The 22,949-nt window shown below is 39.9% G+C and overlaps 1 protein-coding gene, 2 long non-coding RNA genes and 1 other non-coding gene across 5 annotated transcripts; 3 read left to right on the plus strand and 1 right to left on the minus strand.

The window, feature by feature from the left end:
• The first annotated feature begins 2,375 nt into the window (after positions 1–2,375).
• LOC125919453 (uncharacterized) lies at positions 2,376–5,228 on the plus strand. Its single transcript, XR_007456791.1, has 3 exons — positions 2,376–4,257; positions 4,371–4,426; positions 5,190–5,228. It is a non-coding gene; the product is annotated as an uncharacterized LOC125919453 (long non-coding RNA).
• Positions 5,229–6,260: 1,032 nt separating this feature from the next.
• On the minus strand, positions 6,261–10,628 carry LOC125919452 (uncharacterized). Its single transcript, XR_007456790.1, has 3 exons — positions 10,349–10,628; positions 7,303–7,419; positions 6,261–6,396 (listed from the first exon to the last, which is right to left on the minus strand). It is a non-coding gene; the product is annotated as an uncharacterized LOC125919452 (long non-coding RNA).
• Positions 10,629–10,764: 136 nt separating this feature from the next.
• On the plus strand, positions 10,765–17,309 carry SLC25A3 (solute carrier family 25 member 3). 2 transcript variants are annotated; one of them, XM_049626128.1, is made up of 8 exons: positions 10,765–10,866; positions 11,099–11,259; positions 12,508–12,632; positions 14,475–14,654; positions 15,124–15,305; positions 15,935–16,107; positions 16,775–16,885; positions 16,969–17,309. In XM_049626128.1, the coding sequence occupies exons 2-8, from the start codon at positions 11,103–11,105 to the stop codon at positions 17,127–17,129; spliced, it is 1,089 nt and encodes a 362-aa protein (XP_049482085.1). In that variant the 5' UTR covers positions 10,765–10,866; positions 11,099–11,102; the 3' UTR covers positions 17,130–17,309. The 2 variants fall into 2 exon arrangements, with proteins under 2 accessions (XP_049482085.1, XP_049482086.1); XM_049626129.1 differs by lacking the exon at positions 12,508–12,632 and adding an exon at positions 12,802–12,923 and having other exon boundaries at positions 10,766–10,866.
• Positions 15,613–15,863, plus strand: LOC125920553 (small nucleolar RNA SNORA53). The gene has a single exon (XR_007457132.1). It is a non-coding gene; the product is annotated as a small nucleolar RNA SNORA53 (small nucleolar RNA).
• Positions 17,310–22,949: the final 5,640 nt, after the last annotated feature.

A 22,949-nucleotide genomic window follows, 5' to 3' on the forward strand; every position in this document is an offset into this window, starting at 1 on the left:
ACTTCAGTCTTTATAAAATGTCCATACTGCCTCATTCTCAGTAAAAGGAATGACATTTATTGAAATCACTCCTAGCTATCTAGAAAATCTTGAAAACAGGACAGTCTTGAAAAAGGGACAATGAAAAATTTTTGTAGACTGAACTGTTGGCTTCTAAAAATAATATAAAAACATCAAGGTAAATGGCAAGACACATAATCTATTTTAAGCTATGAATCTGTCGCATGACAAGTGGTTATAACAAATGAATGCAAAGAATGTGACTACTCTGTAGTGATCCTTGAACTTAAAATTGAAACCATATCTCTAATAGATTTCTCTAAGACAGGCTTGGCAGCATGTAAACTGTTCAGCAAATATTTATGGAACACTTTTTATATGCACAGCTGGTGCTCTAGGTGTGGAGAATCCACTGATGAGCAAAACAGACCCTTGTAGAACGTATGAGCTCATAGACAATGTAAAGTAGGTAAATGCTTTCTCAGCCTCAGCAAATGGAACGAGTTCAGTTCTGCAGTTGAGAATGCCCAAAATAAGTAGGATTCAAGGAGAAATGACTAACTCCAGGACTAGGGCATAAAATGAACAAGTGAGCCAGGAATATGTTGCATCAGAAAGTAAAGATGTACTCAGAAAGTGATGGAACATGTTAAAAGAACACAAAAGCCAGGTTGGAGGGGCCCTCACTGGGATAATCTGAACATCAAAATAACAGTAATGTGTTATAACCAGAATCCATGGTAATAGAATCCAGAGTTTACACTGATAATAAACCAACAAAAAACAAATAGTAAATAAATAAACAAGGAAAGCTCATTGTTAGAATGGAATGGTCAACCACAAAAAATGTGAAGGAACAAGGATTTAGAAAATATCCATTTTGGGGGCTCCTGGGTGGCTCAGTCAGTTAAGCGTCCAAACTTTTGGTTTTATCTCAGGTCATGATGTAACAGTCTGTGGGTTTGAGTCCTGAGTTGGGCTCCACACAGGCTTGAGATTCTCTCTTCCTCTCTCTGCTCCTCCCTGGCTTGTGTGTGTGTGCATACACACTCCCTCTCAAAATTAATAAGTAAACTTTAAAAAGAAATGTATTCTGAAGTATTAGAGGTAAAACATAAGTCTGCAAATTACTCTGAAATGGCTCAGATTATATAGATGAATGGATGGGCAGAGGCATCAATAGATGGATAGATAGATTAAAAAGAAACTTAAAGTGGTTGCAGCAAGGGGCACATGGGTGGCTCACTCAGTTAAGCGCTGGACTCTTGATTTCAACTCAGGTCATGATTCCAGCATCATGGGATAGAGCCCTGTGTCAGGCTCTTTGCTGAGTGTGGCGCCTGCTTAAGATTCTCAGTCTCTCTCCCTCTGACCCTCTCCTCCACACGCCCTTTCTCTCTCTCTCTCAAAAAAAATAAATAAGTGTGTGTGTGTGTGTGTGTGTGTGTGTGTGTGTGTGTGTGTGTGTTTTCTTCACTTCATATAGCCAGGGTCAACAGGATTTGTAAGGTTGATGCCAAGGAGGCAGCTGGGAGGACTGGAAAGTTGGTTACATTCAGGGGGAATGAACGAATAAGAGGCAATATATTGAAGATAATGAAAACCAGTTTCATCTCTATCAGAGACGGGAATTATAAATGTGGAAAGGAAAAAAGGCTAGAATGAATCCTGTGGTATTCTGGTTTGGAATTGGAGATATTAGCATGAACTCATGGTTTTAAAAGAAAATATGATAGATTGATTTAAATGTGTTTGTGTGTGTATGTATATATGCTGAGAGAGCCTAGAAGCAATAACATCCCAGAGCAATAAGCACATTTTGGTCTCGGATCAAATGTTATTCTCCTCTAAAGAGAACCAGAGCTCTTTGGAGAAAAGGCTGATTCCAGAGCTGGGGGAGAAAAAAGTAGATGAGTCTGGGGGAAGGGGTGGAAGGATGGGTGAAATAGGTGATGGGGATTAAGACGTGTACTTGTTGTGATAAGCACCAGGCGTGGTATAAAAGTGTTGAATCACTATATTGTACACCAGAAACTAATATGACACTGTTAACTAACTGGAATTTAAGTAAAAACTTAAAAATAATATTTTTTAATGTAAATAAATAAATAAATAAATAGGAGGAATCTGGTACACTTGCTGTACCACAAAGTAACAAAGTGCTCAAAAACTGATGGGGACTTATCAAAAGAATACAGGATCAGCTTAAAGGGGTTTTATAGGCCAAATCTGTGTTAATATAAACACCAAAAGAATGTTTGTATTAGATTATAACTCATTGAATATGACAGGAATCCATTAGTCCACACTGATATAAATAAATAATTAAATAAATGAAAGAAATATAAATAAATAATTAAATAAATGAAGAGGAAGTAAAGCACTTCCTTACTGTAGAATAATAAATATAGGACAGATAGAGTTAGGAAATCGCCATTTGGTGCACCTGGGTGGCTTAATCAGGTAAGTGTCTGACTCTTGATTTCAGCTTAGGTCATAATCTCACTGTTTGTAAGATTGAGCCCAAATCGGGCTCAGGCTCTGGGTTGATGGTTCGGAGCCTGCCTGGGATTCTCTCTCTCTCCCTCTCCCTCTCTCTGTCTGCTGCTCCCCCCACTTCTCTTTCCATGTCTCCAAATAAATAAGTAAATTTTTAAAGAATAAATAAGTTAAAAAATTTTAAGAGTAATTATATTTCTATGTACACAGACTTCAGGTGTTTTTCATATTTTTAAAAAATGTTTATTTATTTTGAGAGAGAGAGTGCAGGGTAGGACAGAGAGAGAAGGGGAGAGAGAGGATTCCAAGCAGGCTCCGTGCTACCATCACAGAACCCGACATGGTGCTTGAACTCTCAAACTGTGAGATCATGACCTGAGCTGAAACCAAGAGTAGGACGCTTAACCGACTGAACTACCCAGGTGCCCCATCATATTTTTTTAAAAAATAAAAAGTCGGTTCCTAAGCTTCAGCCATACCACTTAAATAATGAAGTGAATAATATTGATTATTTAATTCAGACATCTAGTCTGATCAAACACCCAGGAACAAATTATTCCACCATATAAATTTCCTAGGTAAGTAAATTAGGCAGTTGACAAAACCCTATTTTGATTTTCTCCTACTTTGTAATTTAAGTGATAGATGATTTAAATATTTTTCAAGTTGACATTCTTGAAATCAAAAGAAGGAAAAAAGTTTCTTTCCCACATTTCCAAGCAACACAAAGGATAGAAAATTTGAGTAATTGCTAGTGTTATGTAAGTTAACAGTGATTGTGTTAACAGTCTGCAACATTCAGTTTCCTTCAGAAGAATAAAGTCAGTCAGTTAATTCCACTAACATTTGAAGTCATAGCTCTCTAAACAATGTGTTTGATTCCCTAAAGCTATTCCCAATGGACTCCCTTCCAAGTTTAGAATATAATAGCAGAATTTTCCCTGAACTTTCTTTATGTTTACAAATTTTAATTTCATTTAGGGGTTGACATTAGGTTAATTTCATTTAGGGTTGACTACAATGCAACTGTACTCATTTGTGAATAGGCCCCTTAGTTATCTACAGCAAAAATATTTCATAAGTGACATGAGGTTTGAATTACAACAAAACTACAACACATTTCAGTTCATGATGACCCACTGCATAAACTTGGCTGTTAAGTATACTCTGTCCTACATCTCTAAGGCTGAATGGAACTATTTCTCCTTTCAGTAAAGCTTAATTCCTTCATTTTATATTCATTACTTTTTTATTAATTTTTTTTAACGCTTATTCATTCCTGAGACACACAGACAGAGTATGAGGGGGAGGGGGGCAGAGAGAGAGGGAGGGAGACATAGAATCCGAAGCAGGCTCCAGGCTCTGAGCTGCCAACACAGAGCCAGATGTGGGGCTCAAACTCACAGATTGTCAGATCATGACCTGAGCCAAAGCCGGAGGCCCAACAAACTGAGCCACCCAGGCGCCCCTATTCACTACTTTTCATATTTGCTGTCCTTTGAGTATATATATTTCTCTCTAAAATTTCTTGTATTGTTACTAAGCCTGTGGCTATTGTCCATCTTTGAACCACTGATATGCCCTGTCTCCTTTTATACTTAAGCAGTTGCCCCATTTTGTATGGAGCACTGATGGTATACACCACAACTGTGCACGTGGTTCTTGTGCGTGTGACAACAATGTGAACAGTTTGAAGCAAACCAGATCAACGGAGATTCCCTTGTAGTAACTGAGCACTTTACATCCATGGCAAACCAGGTAACTCAGGATGTTCTCTCATTTTAGGGATAGGAAACTTGTGTCAGACTCGTTCTATGGGCTCATGCTTTGAGTTCCTTAGGTTATTGGTTCCTAAACCTGGCTGTTTATAGGAATCACCTGGGGATCTTAAAAAAATGGCAGATTCCAGGACTCCTCATCTGACTTAGTAAGTAGAATCTTTTGAGGTCTGAGAACATCTGTGTCTAAAAAGCCCCCCAGGTACATTGATGAGAAACCATATTTGGTAACTTCTAACTTGTGACCACAAGGCCTCACTTAAAAGTTGTCAGGGTGGAGGCACCTGGGTGGCTCAGTCCATTTAGCGTCCAACTCTTGATTTCAGCTCAGGTCATGACCTCAGGATTTGTGTGTTCAAGCCCTGCGCTGGGCTCTGCGGTGACCATGAGGAGACTGTTTAAGATTCTCTCCCTCTGCCCCTCCCCTCCTCTTCTCATGCTCCCTCTCCCCTCCCCTGCTCAGGCTCCTGCACTTTCACTCTCTTGCAAAATAAATAAATAAACTTTAAAAGCTGTGAGGGTAGGGGCACCTGGGTGGCTCAGTCAGTTAGGCCTCCAACTCTTGATTTCAGCTCAGGTCATGATCTCATGGTTCACGAGTTGGTTCGTGAGTTCAAGCCCTGCACTAGGCTCCATGCTGAGCCTGCTTGGGATTCTCTCTCTCTCCCTCTCTCTCTCTCTCTCTCTCTCTCTGCCCCTCCACTCCCCTGCTTGTGGCTCTCTCTCTCTCTCAAAAATAAATAAACTTTAAAAAAAAGTTTTTAAAAAGTTGTCAGGGTAGTAGATTATAGCCACTGAGTGACTAAAGTTGCCATCTATATGTGCAATTTCTATGAGGACTATTTTAGGATCTGACATATCTAGGTATGCTTCTCCTCTGAGATAAAACATATTTTATGCTTTTAATTGCAGAAAGAAGGAAATTTCAAAATATCAAGAGATAAAGACTAGGTAAGAGTATTCCCCTGCCTTTATTTCCTATAAAATACAATATCCCTGAATATGCAGATAGAACTGCCACAGTTTTCATTCCCCTGCACCAAGATGGGTAACTTCAAGTGTCTTTACCTGGGCGCCAGAGCTCAGGGCGCACTTTGTACTCTTGGGATGTACTTTGGTAAAGGGATAGCCCCCAGTCTTACACCACGGTACTCTAGGCTCAACCTAGGATACCCTTCCAAAGAAGGATGGTGATCACTGGAACTTTTAAAACTTTTCAGAATGGAAATTACAGCCCCATTGTGAAGTCCATTTTATCTTATTTCAGATAGAAAAAGATAAATTTCTCCCTATTCTCTTTATGGAGACATGAAAATAAACAAACAAGATTTCTAATCAGGAGCACGTGGGTGGCTCAGTCAATTAAGCGTCTGACTTTGACTCAGGTAATGATCTCGGGGTTCGTGAGTTTGAGCCCTGTGTTGGGCTCTGTGCTGACAGCTCAGAGCCTGGAGCCTGCTTCAGATTCTGTGTCTCCCTTTCTATCTGCCCCTCCCCTGCTCGTGCTCTGCCTCTGTCTCTCAAAAATAAATAAACATTAAAAAATTAAAAAATTTTTCTAATAAAAAAGACAGTATCTAAGGTGCTTGAGGATATTACTTGTTGTTTTTTCCCTTTTTTAGGAAAACGAACTTCAGTCTACCTTGCATAATTTATTATATCCCTCTATTAGATGGCTGTGGTAGGAATTATGTAAGGATTTTCTGTGATTTGCCCATGCAGGGATGATCCTCAAATCGCTAAGTGTTAACCTCTAGTAAGTTTACAAGTGCCTGTTGGAAAGTTCTATTTGAATGTCCTATTTCTCTAGCATCTCCAATTCTGTTTATCTCTCAAATACGGTTCTGTGTTAGAATTGGCCACAAGGGAAATCTGTGCAGGATTTCAAAGGCAGAAGTGAAGCACTTACGCTCTGAAGGTCAGTGTAAGATGTGAGGCGCTACAGCAGCCCACGCACACAGATGTTGATCTGCTGGCTTACCTGGGAGTGGAGCAGTAGCCCAGTAAGGAACTCTTTCAGCAACTCCAGGACCTTCTTCAGTTTCTCTGAGCCCTGGCCCAGATGCATGTGCAGCACCTTGGCTCCTATGAGCACTTGCAGCATGGCTCCTGCAGGTAACTGCATTTTTGACATTGTAGGTAGTAAGAAACAGATGCATGGTCTAGTTTATCCTCTTGAGATCCAGTTTGTCTTTGTGGGTTCCAGTTTGTCCCTGCTCATCCTCACTTCATGTCCAGCTTTCCTGCCTGATTGTACGCTCTATCGATTTATTGCAATTTCAGATGAAACCCCAGACACTGAGGAAACTTCTTCTCTAGCTCCCACAATTTAAAAGACCTAGTCCCTAAAATAAACCTTATTTCATATGACTCATAGTGATTATGCTTCTCTGGTCAAACTCCAATACAGACAATGGTATTGGAAGTAATTCCAGAAAAACTAAACCTTCAAAATGGGTTCTATGAATTTGTTCTGGGTTATCTGATCTGATTGGATTTAAAGGCTCTGATGACCAGTTGTCAATGATAAAGGTGACACTGGTTGTGCATGGGATTCATTACGAAAAAGTTTCTTAAATCATCACCTATGGTGATGGACAACTGTAATCAAGTGCCTAAATAAGGCAAGGCTTTGGATAACCATGTAGATGCTTCTATAAATTTTTAAACAAAAATAAGAAATACAATGGAGTTGGTTGGTTTATCCTAATTATGTTGGATAACTGCGGGAAAAGAAATGATGAGCTTAGGGCTTTAAATGTTCAGTTCTAGTGAAGGATCAGAAATCTTACCAAATCCAAAATCTATTCCTGATTTACAACTGAATTTCCAATCTTGAAGGTCTCATGTTAAAATTAGTTTTTGTTTTTGTTTTTGAGCAGCAGTGGGAGCCTGAATACTGGAATGGTAATGGGCACCTATGGGCAGATTGATGACACTAAGATCGTGAACTTCTAAATTTGCTGACCTCTTTTGCCATTAACAGCCCTTCCTCATTTGCTTGAGGAGTTTAGTCTCTCCTTACCTGTAAAATCTGTAATGACCCATCCTGAGGTAGTTAGTTGCCTTGTAGGGTCTGCTGATCCTCCTCAAGACTTATTATCAGCACCTCTCACAGCTTTTATACCCATTGCAGGGGATCCTAGAAGATAAATAGTATGCAAAATTTATATTGACAGAAACCTGGGCAACATGTATGGGGATGGAGACAAAGAATGCTGGGTTGGCTGCATGGTAGTCACCCTCCAGGATGGCCCAAAGATGCCTACCACACTACCACATTGTATCTGGATTGGACTGTGATCAATAAAACACAGAAGTGCTGGTGTGTCATTTCTGAGATTAGGTTATAAAGGTCACTGCAGCTTCTCTCTTGGTTGCTATCTGTCTTCCTTGAATTACTCACTCTGGGGGAGCCATGACATAAGCAGCTCTATGGAGAGGTCCATTTGACAAAGAACTGGAGTGTCCTGCCAATGGCCAAGTTAGGGGGCTTGGAATCACGTCTTCCAGCCCTAGAGACCACAGTCCCAACCAACACTTGACAGCGAACCCATGACACACCCTGAGCCAGGCCATCCAGTTGAGCCTCTCCCAGATTCCTGACCCTCAGAAAATGTGAGATAATAATTGTTTATTGTTTTATGCTCTTAAATTTGGAGACACTTTTATAAGTAGTGATAACTAAAATGGAACAGAATGAATATAATGGTAGATAAAGTCCACTTTATTTATTTTTTAAATGTTTATTTATTTTTGAGAGAGATCGCAAGTGGGGGAGGAACAGAGAGAGGGGGTCAGAGGATAGAAAGCGGGCTCCGGGCTGACCGCAATGAGCCCAATGTGGGGCTCAGACTCATGAACTGTGAGGTCATGGCCTGAGCTGAAGTCAGACGCTGAACCGACTGAGCCACCCAGGCACCCAGACCAAGCCAAACTTACTGATATGGGTACAGTAAACAGTGTCTCAGTCCATCGTTTTAGCTCAAATGGCTGAGAGGGACTTTGACAGTTTAGCTGAAATTTAAATTCACTGGTAGCTCATATTAAATTAAATTAAAATGTCAGACTTGGTACACTGAATAGGAAAGATTTTTTTTTTTTTTTTTTTTTTTTTTGGGACAGAGAGAGACAGAGCATGAACGGGGGAGGGGCAGAGAGAGAGGGAGACACAGAATCGGAAACAGGCTCCAGGCTCCGAGCCATCAGCCCAGAGCCTGATGCGGGGCTCGAACTCACGGACCGCGAGATCGTGACCTGGCTGAAGTCGGACGCTTAACCGACTGCGCCACCCAGGCGCCCCATAATTATTATTCTTTTATAAGCAGGCTCCTTGCACAAGGTGGGGTTCAAACTCATGATTCTGACATCAAGAGTCACATGCTCTACCAACTGAGTCAGCCAGGTACTCCCTGAATAGGAAAGTGTTGACAAAGATTCTCTCCTTGACCAGACCTTAGTTAGGCTCCTCTGAGCTTCCTTTTCAATTAGGACTGTCCTTGGACATGTCCTCCAAGAGCCCACCTATAGCAAGAATTCTGTCAAAAAGAATGAAATCTTTCCATTTGCAACAACATGGGTGGAGCTGGAGAGTATAATGCTAAGCAAAATAAGTCAGAGAAAGACAAATACCATAGGATTTCACTCATATGTGGAATTTAAGAAACAAAACAAATCAGCAAAGGAAAAAGAGAGAGAGAGAGAGGGACAACCAAGAAATAGACTCTTAACATCAGAGAACAAACTGATGGTTACCAGAGGGGAGGTGTGTGTGGGGATGGGTGAAATAGGGATGGGGTTTAAAAGAGAACACTTACCATGATGAAGAATAAATAAATAAATAAAATGGGGGGAAAAAAAGAATTGTCACTTTAGTAACTTAGGTTAGCAAAAAATCTCCCAACCTTGTTATCTATTTAATTTACTTATTCTTTTAGTAATCTCTACACTCTATATGGGGAATGAACTTACAACCCTGAGATCAAGAGTCACATGCTCCATCAACTGAGCCAGCCAGGCACCCCACCTAGGCATGATATCTGATCACCCTCAATACCTTATCAAATTCATCATCCCCCAAGTAATATCTGATTATCTTGGCCTGCCTTCAGTAAGAATCCTGTTAGGTCAATTTAGCAAGATTTCCCCTACCTTCTTAGTAACTTACCATCCAATGACCCCTTCACCAGCTCTGCTTCTTGGCTAAAATCCCCATATTTAGACATTGTCTCATTGAGTTCTCATAATCTCTGCAAGATGGATGTTACTCTCATCCCAGGACCAGGTAATTTGTAATTTGTAATTTCAGTGCAAAATGAAGGCCTCTTGTTCACAAATTATTAAGAATTCCAAAATGGTGACAACAGAGCATTAAATCAAGCACAGGCTCTGTACAACGGTACAAGCCGATGGGGCTGCTCCCTGCTTCCATGCTACTTTGAAGAAGCAAGTTCAGGGGTGCCTGGGTGGCTCAGTCAGTTAAATGTCTGACTTCAGCCTGGGTCATGATCTCATGGCTTGTGGGTTCAAGCCCTGCGTTGGGCTCTGTGCTGACAGCTTAGAGACTGGAGCCTGCTTTGGATTCTGTGTCTCCCTCTCTCTCTCTGCCCCTCCCCTCCTTATGTGTTGTCTCTGTCTGTCTCTCAAAAATAAGTAAACGTTGAAAAAAAAAATTTTTTTTTTTTTTTTTTTTTTTAAAGAAACAGGTTTATAGAGATCAAGTGAATTCCCAAAGTTACTTTATCAAGAGCCAGGACAAGGTCAGAGCCAGAATTCTAACAGGAGTTTAAACTACTAAACTCCCCCAGTTAACTGAGTCTAATGATGGTTTTCTAAATTTACTGAACAAATCTTCTGCCAATCACTTTCAATCTGGTTTATCAAGTAGTGTTAAAATGCATTTATTGAATGTTTTAATATGTCATATAAACTATTGTGATGAACCCCCAAGCTGTCTTGTCTAAAGAGCTCTTGTTGCACATTTTCTTTTGAAATACTTTCCTGTAGTCTATTGGAAAATGCAGACATGTCTATGTGTAATGTCAATGTATGGAACTTAAAAAAAAAAGTACCTTAATGGCAGACGTTGTTAACACAAAATACTGCAGTAACATTCTAACAGCAACACCGAAATAATGGATCATCAAGCATTCAGGGTTTTTTTTTCTCTGTTTGTTTAAATGACTACCACCCTGGGACTCATCTAAATGTAAAAGTCTGGAATTCCTGCGTCAAAGAAAGACTCTTGAAGGTGAAGGCAGACAAAAACAGGAGGTCACCGAGCACTACCGCACACCACTCAAAAATCCGGCCCCGGAACGTGCGCCTGCGCAGAACGAATCCTCCGGCGCAGAAGCCGGGCCGGAAGTGCCGGGGCAGGCGGGGGCGGGGATACGGTTGCTAGGTGAACGTGATGACGCCACGGCACCGGCGCTCTTCTCCGCCAATGGGTGCCCCAGCTGTAGTGACGCGTAACGTGCGTCACGCTGACGTCGCGCGAAGGGCACAGATCTAAGGGCCAGGAGGACGTTCGGCCTCTGTGAGCCGCAGCCTTTCCGAAGGAGCGGTTGTGTGTTCGCCATCTTAGAAAGTGAGTGTGCCGGGTCTTCCCCCCAGTGGGTGCGGGGAATGGAATCCCTGTGGGGAGCTGCTTAGACTGCAGGCCTGGTCGACCTCCTCCCTTGTGGAGGCCGCCATGACCTCCTCAAGGGCGCGGAGGCGGGCAGAAAGAAGGCCCGTGTCGGGGTCCTAGGGTGCCGGTGACTTTGGCGGTCTGACGGTCTCTTTGCGTTTCTTCTGACCGCTGCTCCCTGTTCCCTTAGGAAGATGTTCTCGTCTGTGGCGCATCTGGCGCGGGCAAACCCCTTCAACGCGCCCCACTTGCAGCTGGTACACGATGGCCTCGCGGGCCCCCGCAGCAGCCCCGCGGGGCCTCCGGGTCCGCCCCGCCGCTCCCGCAATCTGGCAGCAGCCGCTGTGGAAGGTGAGTTTAGACCCTAGCCCGATTCGGTCGTTATGTTCCTCGTGGCTCATTCGGCTTTAGTGGCCTAGAGGACGGAGAAGGACACACTTGGTTTTCTGCACCACAGGACGGCGCCCAGTTGCTTGCCCTAGGATGTCAGCCCTTTCCGCCCTAAGGCCGTGTGTCGGATCCTTGGCCCTCTCTCAAGGGCGTGGAACGGCCTAGGCACAGTTCCGTCTGTGACCTCCACGTCCTCGAGAAAGTAAAGCTATAGAGGCCGTCACTAGCGTCTTATCTTCTCCTCAGTAACCTGCCCGGTCAGCGGGCTAAGTGTTGGGTGAACTCTCCTTCGTAGCTGCAGGCCACCTGCAGTTCTTTCTAATTGTATTGTCTGTTACTTGATTTGACTTTGGTTATTAAAAATACTCCTTCCTCTCATAAGTATTCCCAAAGTCTAATATTCCTTGACCCAAGGTGTAAGAGATAATTGGGTCTCTTGTTTTAATGTAATTGGTAGAGGAGGTGACAGCAGCCCCAGATAGGCTATTAAAAGGCCATAGTAATTGGTAGGGATCCCTTTAGTCTTATCTCTCCGGATTCTTTTTGGTTAGACTCAACTTTAGCTTAATTGTGTGTTTTGAATCCCAGCGGAGTGTAATGTACAGAGAAATCCAAACACCAAATTATAGGAGTCCTGTAGATGTTATCTATATCGTGTGCCTGTAAAATCTAAACTTTTTAAATCCTTTATGTGTTTTGTTATGTCTTTGGTGTGGATAAAAAAGTCCTTATACTGTTGCGTAGTAGTAAATGTATTTGCAGGAATTTGTTTCGTTTTATACTTACATGAATCCATAGGTGGAGATAGTATTGGTTAGTGGCTGGGGTATACTTAGAAGTTTGCAAGCTTTTTACTTGTCCAGTGCTCTGAGTTTGTACTCTGAAGTGTGTTTTTATTAGCACTTAATAACTTGAAGTTTAATTTTAATTGGAAGAGCTATTAATGTTGTAGGAAACATTTAGTATGGCAAAATAGGTAATAGGTAATGTCTCATAGTACCTTCATAATCTAAATGATTCTTTGATTTTGGTAGTAAATGTCTTGTTAAACTAGGTGGAAAATTATCTTTCAACTTAATTGTAAACAGTGGCCAAAGTTGTTCAGTTGTGATAGCATTATCTCCCAGGGAATCTTAGTTCTCTTTCATTCCCATGGCCTTAGTCATCTCTGAAGAAATATTTACCTGATTTTTTTTTTCAACCAAACAGAGCAGTATAGCTGTGACTATGGATCTGGCAGATTCTTTATCCTTTGTGGACTTGGAGGAATTATTAGCTGTGGCACAACACATACAGCATTGGTTCCTCTAGATCTGGTTAAATGCAGAATGCAGGTTTGTTTTGCATGCTGGACTAAAAGTGTATTTTTGAAGCATGGCTTTTAAGTTGTAAAACGTAAGCATCTAACAAGCTGCGTGGAAACCTAACTGTCCAAGAGGTAAGTTGATAACCAGTAACATGAGTTTTATATTGAAATGCATGGTGTGTCTTGTCTTACTACAGAGTACAGTTGCGAATATGGCTCCATGAAGTTTTATGCACTGTGTGGCTTTGGTGGGGTCTTAAGTTGTGGTCTGACACACACTGCTGTCGTTCCTCTGGATTTAGTGAAATGCCGTATGCAGGTTTGTATTGAGACGGCAACATTGAATGTATCTTCCATGTGTGATTTAATTGCAAATACTTTTAAAGAGCTTCACAAATTTGAAGACATTACAACTGCTAGAAACTTCAGGAAACCAAACCCAAATTTTCTTAACTCGTGATCTTTATTTTAATTGGTTTTGTTTGTTTTGTTTTGTTTATTTTTTGAGAGAGACAGAGACTGCTTGAGTCAGGGGGTGGGGGGCAGAGGAGGGAGAGAGAATCCCAAGCAGGGTCCACACTGCCAGCACAGAAACCGATGTGAGGCTTGAACCTGTGAAACTATGAGATCATGACCTGAGCCAAAACCAAGAGTCAGACACTTAACTGACTGAGCCACCCAGGTGTGCCTCAAGATTTTATTTTTAAGTAACCTCCAACATGAGGCTCAAACTTAACCCTGCAATGAAGAGTTAGTTGCATGCTCCATAGGCTGAGCCAGCCAGATGCCCTGGAATGCCTCTCTTTGAAAAATAAAATTGTAGGCAGATTTTTGGATCCCAAACCCTGGCTATAAATTTTTTTTTTTTTTTTTTTTTTTTTTTTTTTTGCTGCTGGGCTGTTTTGACTAGAGTTCCTCTTTTTATAAGCAGTTACATGACAGAGTGGGTAATCATTTGTGTATTTTTGAAGTAACTTCATGTCCCTGTTTACTGATAAGATCAGGGCAGAACATTATGTACATTAAAAATATACTCATTATTTTAGTGTTAAAATTATGTAGGCATAGCTTCTTGTATATTTACATAAAAGTTTTTTGCAATTAGAATATTTTAAATTAGGATTATTGAAAAAAAATAATCAAACGTCAAAAATTTATTTGTCCCAAACAGGATTAGAAGTCCACTTACCTAAAAGAGAGAGGAAGGTGAAGTAAAGGAAAGTGAAATAATGTTAGCAGGCAGGAAGGTGATGTATAGCAGCCATTTTAGTACTGGCAGATATAGTGAAATAAGGTTTTTTTTTTTTCTTTTCCCATTAGTTAATAGAATGGATATGAAATATACCTTTGCTGAAACTTACACACGTCTCTTGAAGTGAATTTAATTTCTTAAGTCAAAAGATAAATTCTCATTATGTCCATGTACCTTCTCAGCTTGTATTTTTTAAATTTGTCTTAACTTCATAAAACTTCGTAGTATAAACTGCTTAACAGGCTAACATACATTAGGGATATAGACTTACTTATTACCTAGGCAGTAGCTTTAAAACTAAATTTTTTAAAGTGGTAGAGTTGGATGGTGAAAAATCTGAGTCAGTTTTATGTATGTTTCTAGGAATTTTACCATCTTAAGTAACACTCCAAATTAATTCTGACTGAAAGACCTTAATGTATAAAGTTACATTTACAAAGATAATTCTAGATATTCAGTTGATATCATGCAGTGAACTTGTATTTACCTATCTTTTGTGTAGTTACTGAAGTTTATTATAGAGCCAAAAGGAAAGACTAATAATAGCAAAATTTAATATTTATGAGAAGCGATAGCTCTTTGGTTAAATTAATTTTTTTCTTCTTGTTTTAAATAAAGGTGGACCCCCAAAAGTACAAGGGCATATTTAATGGATTCTCAGTTACACTGAAAGAGGATGGTGTTCGTGGTTTGGCTAAAGGATGGGCTCCGACTTTCATTGGCTACTCTATGCAGGGGCTCTGCAAGTTTGGCTTTTATGAAGTTTTCAAAGTCTTGTATAGCAACATGCTTGGAGAGGTATGTAATTTAACTTTGAAATTGAAGTCCTAAGCTTTAACTTAAAGTTTAAGACCGAAAAGGATCTTTTTGTTTGTTTTTTTCTTGTCTTGCTCACCTTATTTTAGAACTGAAGAAATGGTCTCAAAAAGGGTAAGCAACATGCTTTAAATCAGGAGAGACCGAATGAGAAAAAATACATTTTTTAAAATTTCAGTGCTGTTTTTATTCTACTGTGCTCATTCCCAAGTAAGTTGGATTTTGAGTTTTTTAAAGAGGTCTCGGATTCATTGTGTAGTTCAAGGGCCAACTAGATGTTGGCACCTAGATGTTCAAAGAATAATTCACATTGTACTATGGTTGATAAGGTTATGAGAGATTATAAACTTTCAGTCTCATCCTGAAATGTAACTATTTCCTTGAATTGTCCCTTAATTGAAAACAGCCAATGCAGCAGCAGTACATGTTCCTTCTTACGCTTTTCAATTAGGAGAATGCCTATCTCTGGCGCACATCACTGTATTTGGCTGCCTCTGCCAGTGCTGAATTCTTTGCTGACATTGCCCTGGCTCCTATGGAAGCTGCTAAGGTTCGAATTCAAACCCAACCAGGTTATGCCAACACTTTGAGGGATGCAGCTCCCAAAATGTATAAAGAAGAAGGTTTAAAAGCGTAAGTAAACATTTGTCTAAAGTTATAGTATAAGAAGGGAAGTGCTTTTGTTAGCAATAAACCTACCAAACTTTTTTTTTTAAACTATTATGTTATTTAATGTCTGTTTCTCCCTTAAGTAGAACGTAACAGGGGCAAGGACAAGTTGATACATAGCATGAGCCCTGAATTACAGGTTTTTCTTAAGAAAGAACTGGTCAGTCTGCAGATAACTCGATATTTGACATTAACTGTTAACTTCTGGGAAGAGCTTGTTAGAATTGTCATCTGTGTTTACCAGCTAAGAATTGGCATATAGTCTGGCCACAACATGCTTCCTTAGATCCACCTTTGTGGATGCTAATCTTGAACTGAGTTCTACTTGTAAACTTTCTGTTTCTTGTAGTTCCAGTCAGAGAAACATCCAGCAACTTCTTCGGTTGTATAGTCAAAGGTGCTTGAGTCATTGGCATGTGAGATAAATATACCTGCATGTTAGTCCTAGGTTCTGATAGAAATGACATGCAATTGTGCTGCCATTTTTTTTTGCTATCAGGACTCGACTGGTGTGCGGACACTTTTGTTAATAATGAAAATCTCTGCTAGGTGAATAAAGACAGCTGAGTAAAATAAGTCTCCTGATTTCCTAGATTCTACAAGGGAGTTGCTCCTCTCTGGATGAGACAGATACCATACACCATGATGAAATTTGCGTGCTTTGAACGTACTGTTGAAGCATTGTACAAGTTTGTGGTTCCCAAGCCCCGAAGTGAATGTTCAAAGCCAGAGCAACTGGTTGTAACATTTGTGGCAGGTTACATAGGTATGAATTATTTAGAGCATGTTTATGAAATTAAGAACAAATAATCATTTCCATTATTGGCCTCTTTTTGTGAGGAAAAAAGTATTCCAAAGAAGTCTTCCCATAGCATTTTATATGCCTTCTAGGATTCATAAATACTTGTTAGCTTCTGAAAGAATTGTTTTCTCGTTTGCATGTCTTAAGTTTTGGCATGTATTGATTTCACTCCCTCATCATTTGGGTTTTTGGTCTGTTTTTCAAGAATACTTTTTTTTTTTTTTAATTATTTTGAGAGAGAGAGTGTGAGCGGGGGAGGGACAGAGAGAGAGAGGGAGAGTCCCAAGCAGGCTCCACACTTCTAGCGCAGAGCCCTACGTGTGGCTTGATCTCAGGAACCACGAGATCATGACCTGAGCTGAAATCTAGAGTCAGACGTTCAACTGACTGAGCCACCCAGGTGCCCCTCAAGAATACATTTTTAACACAAAGAAAGTGTTGATTAAAATGTGAATATAAAGATTTTTGGAGGATTGTTTTACATGGGGTAGACTGCCATATAACTTTTGTCCGTCTCACTCTAAATTTCATTTTTTTTTTAATAACTAAAAATTAGGAAAAGGTTGTTGGTTGTCTTAATGAATTTTTTAAATTGATCCCATGCTGGATTATTTATCTTGACTTTTTTCAGCTGGAGTCTTCTGTGCAATTGTTTCTCACCCTGCTGATTCTGTGGTATCTGTGTTGAATAAAGAGAAAGGTAGCAGTGCTTCTCAAGTCCTCCAGAGACTTGGATTTAAAGGTAGGATTCTTTTTTGCTCCTCTAAACCAAGAGTAACACTTAGGTATATTTCATTTCTCATTCATGTGTTATGTTTCAACCAGGTGTATGGAAGGGACTCTTTGCCCGTATCATCATGATTGGCACTCTGACTGCACTACAGTGGTTCATCTATGACTCTGTGAAGGTCTACTTCAGGCTCCCTCGCCCTCCTCCACCTGAGATGCCAGAGTCTCTGAAGAAGAAGCTCGGGTTAACTCAGTAGATTGATCAAAGCAAATGTGGACTGGATCTGCTTGTTGATCAGTGTTGAGGAAAGTGCAAGAGAAACTTTTATATATTTGACAGTGTAGGAAATTGTCTATTCCTGATAGAATTACTGTAGTACTCTTGCCTAAGGCGAGAGTTTCAAACTTACTGTTGAAATAAACCCAGCTATTCATGATTTGTCTGTGACTTGATGGTTATTTTTAAAACTAGTTTCTAAAGATTTAATGCTAAAATGGAAAGGATTAAGTGTTAAAACCTCAAGGAAAAAAATGCAAATTAACCACTGTTGGTTTAGTACTCTGATCCCTACTCATAAATTGTGTGTTTCAAGTTATGTCAAACAAGAGAGTTCCTATATTTTTAAGAAACATACCTGAATTTTCAAAAAACTTGATTTAGTTGTAGTTAAATTGAAATATGGATAAATATTTGTGGTTATATTTTGAGAAGTAAATTTCAGCATATAATCAGATTTTTGCAACACGTACTATACTTTAAAAACTAATGAGTTTGCTAATATCATTTGTTTTTATTTTATTTTATTATTTATTTATCTTATTTGGGAGAGAGTGCAAGTGAGCAAGGGGCAAAGGGAGAGGGAGAGAGAATTTTAAGCAGGCTCTAAGCTCAACCCCTGAGTCTGTCACAGGGCTCAGTCTCATGACTGAGATCATGATCTGAGCCAAAATCAAGAGTTAGGAAGCTTAACTGTTGAGCCACCCAGGCACCCCAACTAATCCTCATTTGTAAATCTAGGGGTCCCTGGTGGGGAGTTGGGAGGAGTGGTTGTGAGTTTGAGCCCTACATTGGGTGTATAAATTAATCTAAATTAGACTGATTGTTAGAATGATAGTTATTTTTTGTAATTTTATTTCAAGATTTTATTTTTTGGAAGTAGTCTCTAATCCCACACCCAGTGTGGGGCTCAAATTTACAACTGCAAGATCAAGGGTCACATGCTCTACTGACTGAGCCAGCCAGGCACTCCTAAAATGATAGTTTTTAAAAGGACCAAAGCACGTGAAAGCCAAAACTACTTGAGGTAACAATTCTCTTCATACAAACCTGACTTTCTAAATTACAAAAAGTGTAGCTGTAAAAACACCTAGAAAGTAACCCACTGCTCAGGTTCCGCTTATATTTGGTTAGGAAGTGTAACAGCCCAATCTAACATTTTTCAAGTCTGAATATAATTTACCTTGGGGCTTCCAGTATCTGGATTGAGTTGACAACCCTTGTGTAAAGTATATAGATGGGGCCTCAGGAAAAAACTTATAAGGAGTCTTGAGGGAGAGAGATGTTTTCACTACAAACCCATGTTGTAAGGTGAGTGAACTAAGTTTAGGAACCAGATACATTGAGTTGTGTGTTAACTTCTCTATGTCATCACTTGTTTTGTTTAAGATTATAGACTTACTTGACCAATGTTGCAGAGAGAAAGGGTTGTGGGTGCAGTGTGAGCCAGACTTGAAAGGTACAGGTGTAGTCTGAACCCACATAACTGGCATCACCAGTGTGTGTTAGTATTGCTGTGTAACAAATCAGCTGAAATCTAATGGCTTGAGACTTAAAATCTCAGGTCAGGAATTCAGGAGCATCTCTGCTGGACTCTCTGCTTTGTGTCTTATAAAGTTAAATAGGTGGTAGCTCTGAGGTCCTTTTTAAAAGCTTTAACGCTGAACACCGGCTGGCTTGGTAGAGCATACAACTCTTTTTTTTTTTTTTAATATGTTTTTAAAATTTACATCCAAATCAGCATATAGTGCAACAATGATTTCAGGAGTAGATTCCTTAATGCCCCAAACCCATTTAGCCCATCCAGCCTCCCCACAATCCCTCCAGTTCACCTGTTCTCCATATTTAAGAGTCTCTTATGTTTTGTCCCCCTCCCTGTTTTTATATTATTTTTGCTTCCCTTCCCTTATGTTTATCTGTTTTGTATCTTAAGTCCTCATATGAGCAAAGTCATATTTGTCTTTGACTAATTTCCCTTAGCATAATACCCTCTAGTTCCATCCATGTAGTTGCAAGTGGTGTAGAGCATACAACTCTTGATCCCAGGGTTGTGAATTAAAGCCCCACGTTGGATGTAGAGCTTTAAAAAAAGTTTTTTCCTTTTTAATTTTTTTAATCTTTATTTTTGAGAGAGTGTGAACAGGGGAGGAGCAGAGAGCTTCCATCTGAAGAAGGCTCCAGGCCCCGAGCTGTCAGCACAGAGCCCGACACAGAGCTTGAACTGTGAGATCATGACCTGAGCTGAAGTGGGATGCTCAACTGACTGAGCCACCTAGGTGCCCCCCCCCCAATTTTTTTTTTTTTGACTTATCTGGGCTATAGAGCTATTCTAACCATCATCTCTCTGTTACTGGCTCAGTGTTTCCTTAAGATCTACAGCATGGTGGCTCCAGGGCATTTGGACATAATTTCAGGGCTTTGAGGTGGAGCTGGGCAGAACCTGGATCTTCTTTAGTACTTAGCACTGTGGAAGTCATAGCATCACTTCACTATACTCTGTCATGACATCAGAAGTCTCGGAAGACTAAATCCCAGCTTCAGGGGAAAGGAACTTCTCCTGTTGGGAGGAGTGTCAATCATGTAAGAAGAACCTGTAGGGATGGAAATACACATATTTTAAGCCAATCCAAAGATAGACTGGACTTGAAAACAGGATACGCAGTTCAGCCAGCTCTCCCTGTAAGAGTTTTATTTTTATTTACTAAAAATACATTTTTTCAATGTTTGATTATTTTGAGATAGCATGAGCAGGGCAGGGGCAGAGAGGGAGACACAGAATCTGAAGCAGGCTCCAGGCTCTGAGCTGCACAGAGCCCAACACGGCTTGAACCTACGAGCTGTGAGACCATGACCTGAGCCAAAGACAGACGCTTACTGACTGAGCCACGCAGGCGCCCCTTATTTATTATTTTATTATTTTTTTAATGTTTATTTTTGAGAGGGAGAGAGCGTGAGCAGGAGAGGAGCAGAGAGAGAGGGAGATAGGATCCAAAGTGAGAACCACCATGACAGCCGGATGTGGGGCTCAAACTCATGAACTGAGATCATGACCTGAACCAAAGTCGGACACTTCACCGACAGCCACCCAGGCACCACAAGAGTTTTATTTTCAAGAAAGACATTTTATTTGAGGGTATTTACAAGTGTACTGTGTTCAACTTGTTAAGAGTCACTTGTTCTCTGTATAGAGATATATTTCAAAGCTATTTCTGAGAGAAAGCCATTTAGCCTAGAAATTCAAGAAAAATGCCCACTTAAAGTTTTGTGATTCTCATTTTACATTTTAAAATTTATTCATACTGAAATAATATGACATTTTAAGACCATTGTTTTTCACATTTGGTTTAAGAAAATGTCCACTCCATAAAGCAGAACTCAGTGGAATGAGTATATGTGATTAGTTTGATAGAATTATGTTGTAATGCTAGGACAAGATAGAATTGCCTAGTAGTTTCCAGGAGGGTCAGATATGTTTCAAATTGTTTTTAAAAGCAATTAAAACTGAGAAAACTTGATTTTTGCTAAATTATGAATACCTTATGACAACAAAATTGAACAGAAGTAACAGCTGAATCAAGTCATCTTTATTGTGTGAAAGCTTGAAACGTTTCACCATGTTTTAAAACAAGTTTACTAGTCCCTACCAAAATAACACCAGCATTTTTCACAGAGCTAGAACAAACAATTCTAAAATTTGTATGGAGCCAGAAAAGACCCCAAATGCCAAAGTAATGTTAGAAAAGAAAGCCAAAGCTGGAGACATCACAATTCCGGTCTTCAAGCTGTATTACAAAGCTGTAATCATCAAGATAGTATGGTACTGGCACAAAACCAGACACAGATCAATGGAACAATAGAGAACCCAGAAATGGACGCACAAATGTATGGCCAACTAATCTTTTACAAAGCAAGAAAGAGTATGCAATGGAATAAAGTCTCTTTAACAAATGGTGTTGGGAAAACTGGACCACTTTCTTAAGCCATACGCAAAAATAAACTCAACATGGATGAAAGACCTAAATGTAAGACAGGAAACCACCAAAATCCTAGAGGAGAAAACAGGCAACCACCTCTTTAACCTTGGCCACAGCAACTTCTTAGTAGAACTGTCTCTGGAGGCAAGGGAAATAAAAGCAAAAATGAACTATTGGGTCCTCATCAAGATAAAAAGCTTCTGCACAGTGAAGGAAACAAAACTAAAATGCAACTGACAGAATGGGAGAAGATATTTGCAAATGACTTTGCGAATGACATCTGATAAAAGGTTATCCAAAATTTATGAAGAACTTATCAAAGTAAACACCCAAAAAACAATCCAGTGAAAAAATGGGCAAAAGACATGGACACTTTTCCAAAGAAGACATCCAGGTGACTAAGAGACACACACAAAGATGCTCAACATCATTTATCATCAGGGAAATACAAATCAAAACTACAATGAGATACCACCTCACAGCTGTCAGAATTGCTAAAATTAACAACACTAGAAACAACAGGTGTTGGCGAGGATGCAGAGAAAGGGAAACGCTCTTGCACTGTTGGTGGGAATGCAAACTGGTGCAGCCACTCTGGAAAACAGTATGGAGGTTCTTCAAAAAATTAAAAATAGGAATACCCTATGACCCAGCAATTGTACTGCCAGCTATTTATCCAAAAAATACAAAAATGCTGATTCGAAGGGGCACATGCACCCTGACGGTGTATAGCAGCACTATCAACAATAGACAAATTATGGAAAGAGCCAAAATGTCTATCAACTGACGACAAATGGATAAAGAAGATGTGGCATATATATACAATGGAATATTACTCGGACATCGAAAAGAAATCTTGCCATTGCAACAACGTGGATGGAACTAGAGTGTATTATGCTAAGTGAAATAAGTCAGAGAAAGATACATGTATGATTTCACTCATGTGGAATTTAAGAAACAAATGAACATAGGGAAAGGGAAGGAAAAATAAGATAAAAAGAGGCAAACCAGAGACTCTTAAATACAGAGAAAAAACAAGGTTGCTCTAGGGATGTGGGTAGGGGGACAGGCTAAATAGGTGACGGGCATTAAGGAGAGCACTTGTTGGGATGAGCACTGGGTGTTATATGTAAATGATGAATCACTAAATTCTACTCCTGAAATCACTATTATGCTGTGTGTTAATCCACTTGGATTTAAACAAAAATTTAAAATTAAAAAAAAAAAGAAACTTAGAAAAATGAGTTCAACATTTCTGGGATACCATTTTTGGGATAGAAAAAATGTCCAAAATGTTTATGGTGCATAGCAGTCTTGCTGCTAAATTAGGAATTGCATACTGTTTCTTTAGCATAAGAAATTATATACAGTTGACCATTGAACAACTCAGGGTGGTGGTATTAGGGGTGCTGATTTCCACCACACTCCCACCCCTGCCATACATACACTGTCAAAATCCCATATACAGCTTTCACTTCCCCAAAACTTAACTAGTAGTACCCTACTGTTGACAGGAAGCCTTATTGAAACAGTCAACATATATTTTGTAAGTTATATGTATTGTACTGCATTAGGATGTACTATTGTGATACCCTGTGGGGTGTAGAGCTATTTCCAAAAAAATAGTTACATACCATGTAACTTTTGTTGTATTAGTTAATGGCTTTGCCCTTTATTAGATGTGCCAGGCACTTCAGATATGTTAATGGTGGGGCTCCTGGGTGGGTCAGTTGGTTAAGCATCTGACTTTTGATAATCGGCTCAGGTGATGATCTTGTGGTCATGGGATCAAGCCCTGCATCAGGCTCTGTGCTGAGCATGAAGCC

This window comes from Panthera uncia, chromosome B4 (genome assembly GCF_023721935.1).
Source record: "Panthera uncia isolate 11264 chromosome B4, Puncia_PCG_1.0, whole genome shotgun sequence".
Taxonomy (NCBI): Eukaryota; Metazoa; Chordata; class Mammalia; order Carnivora; family Felidae; genus Panthera; species Panthera uncia.

Bases quoted from the DNA above. Each gene is read 5' to 3' on its own strand.
- SLC25A3 (XM_049626128.1), top strand. From the start codon at position 11,103: ATGTTCTCGTCTGTGGCGCATCTGGCGCGGGCAAACCCCTTCAACGCG. The intron at 11,260-12,507 runs GTGAGTTTAGAC...TCAACCAAACAG, and splicing joins GGCAGCAGCCGCTGTGGAAG to AGCAGTATAGCTGTGACTAT. The intron at 15,306-15,934 runs GTAAGTAAACAT...CTGATTTCCTAG, and splicing joins AAAGAAGAAGGTTTAAAAGC to ATTCTACAAGGGAGTTGCTC.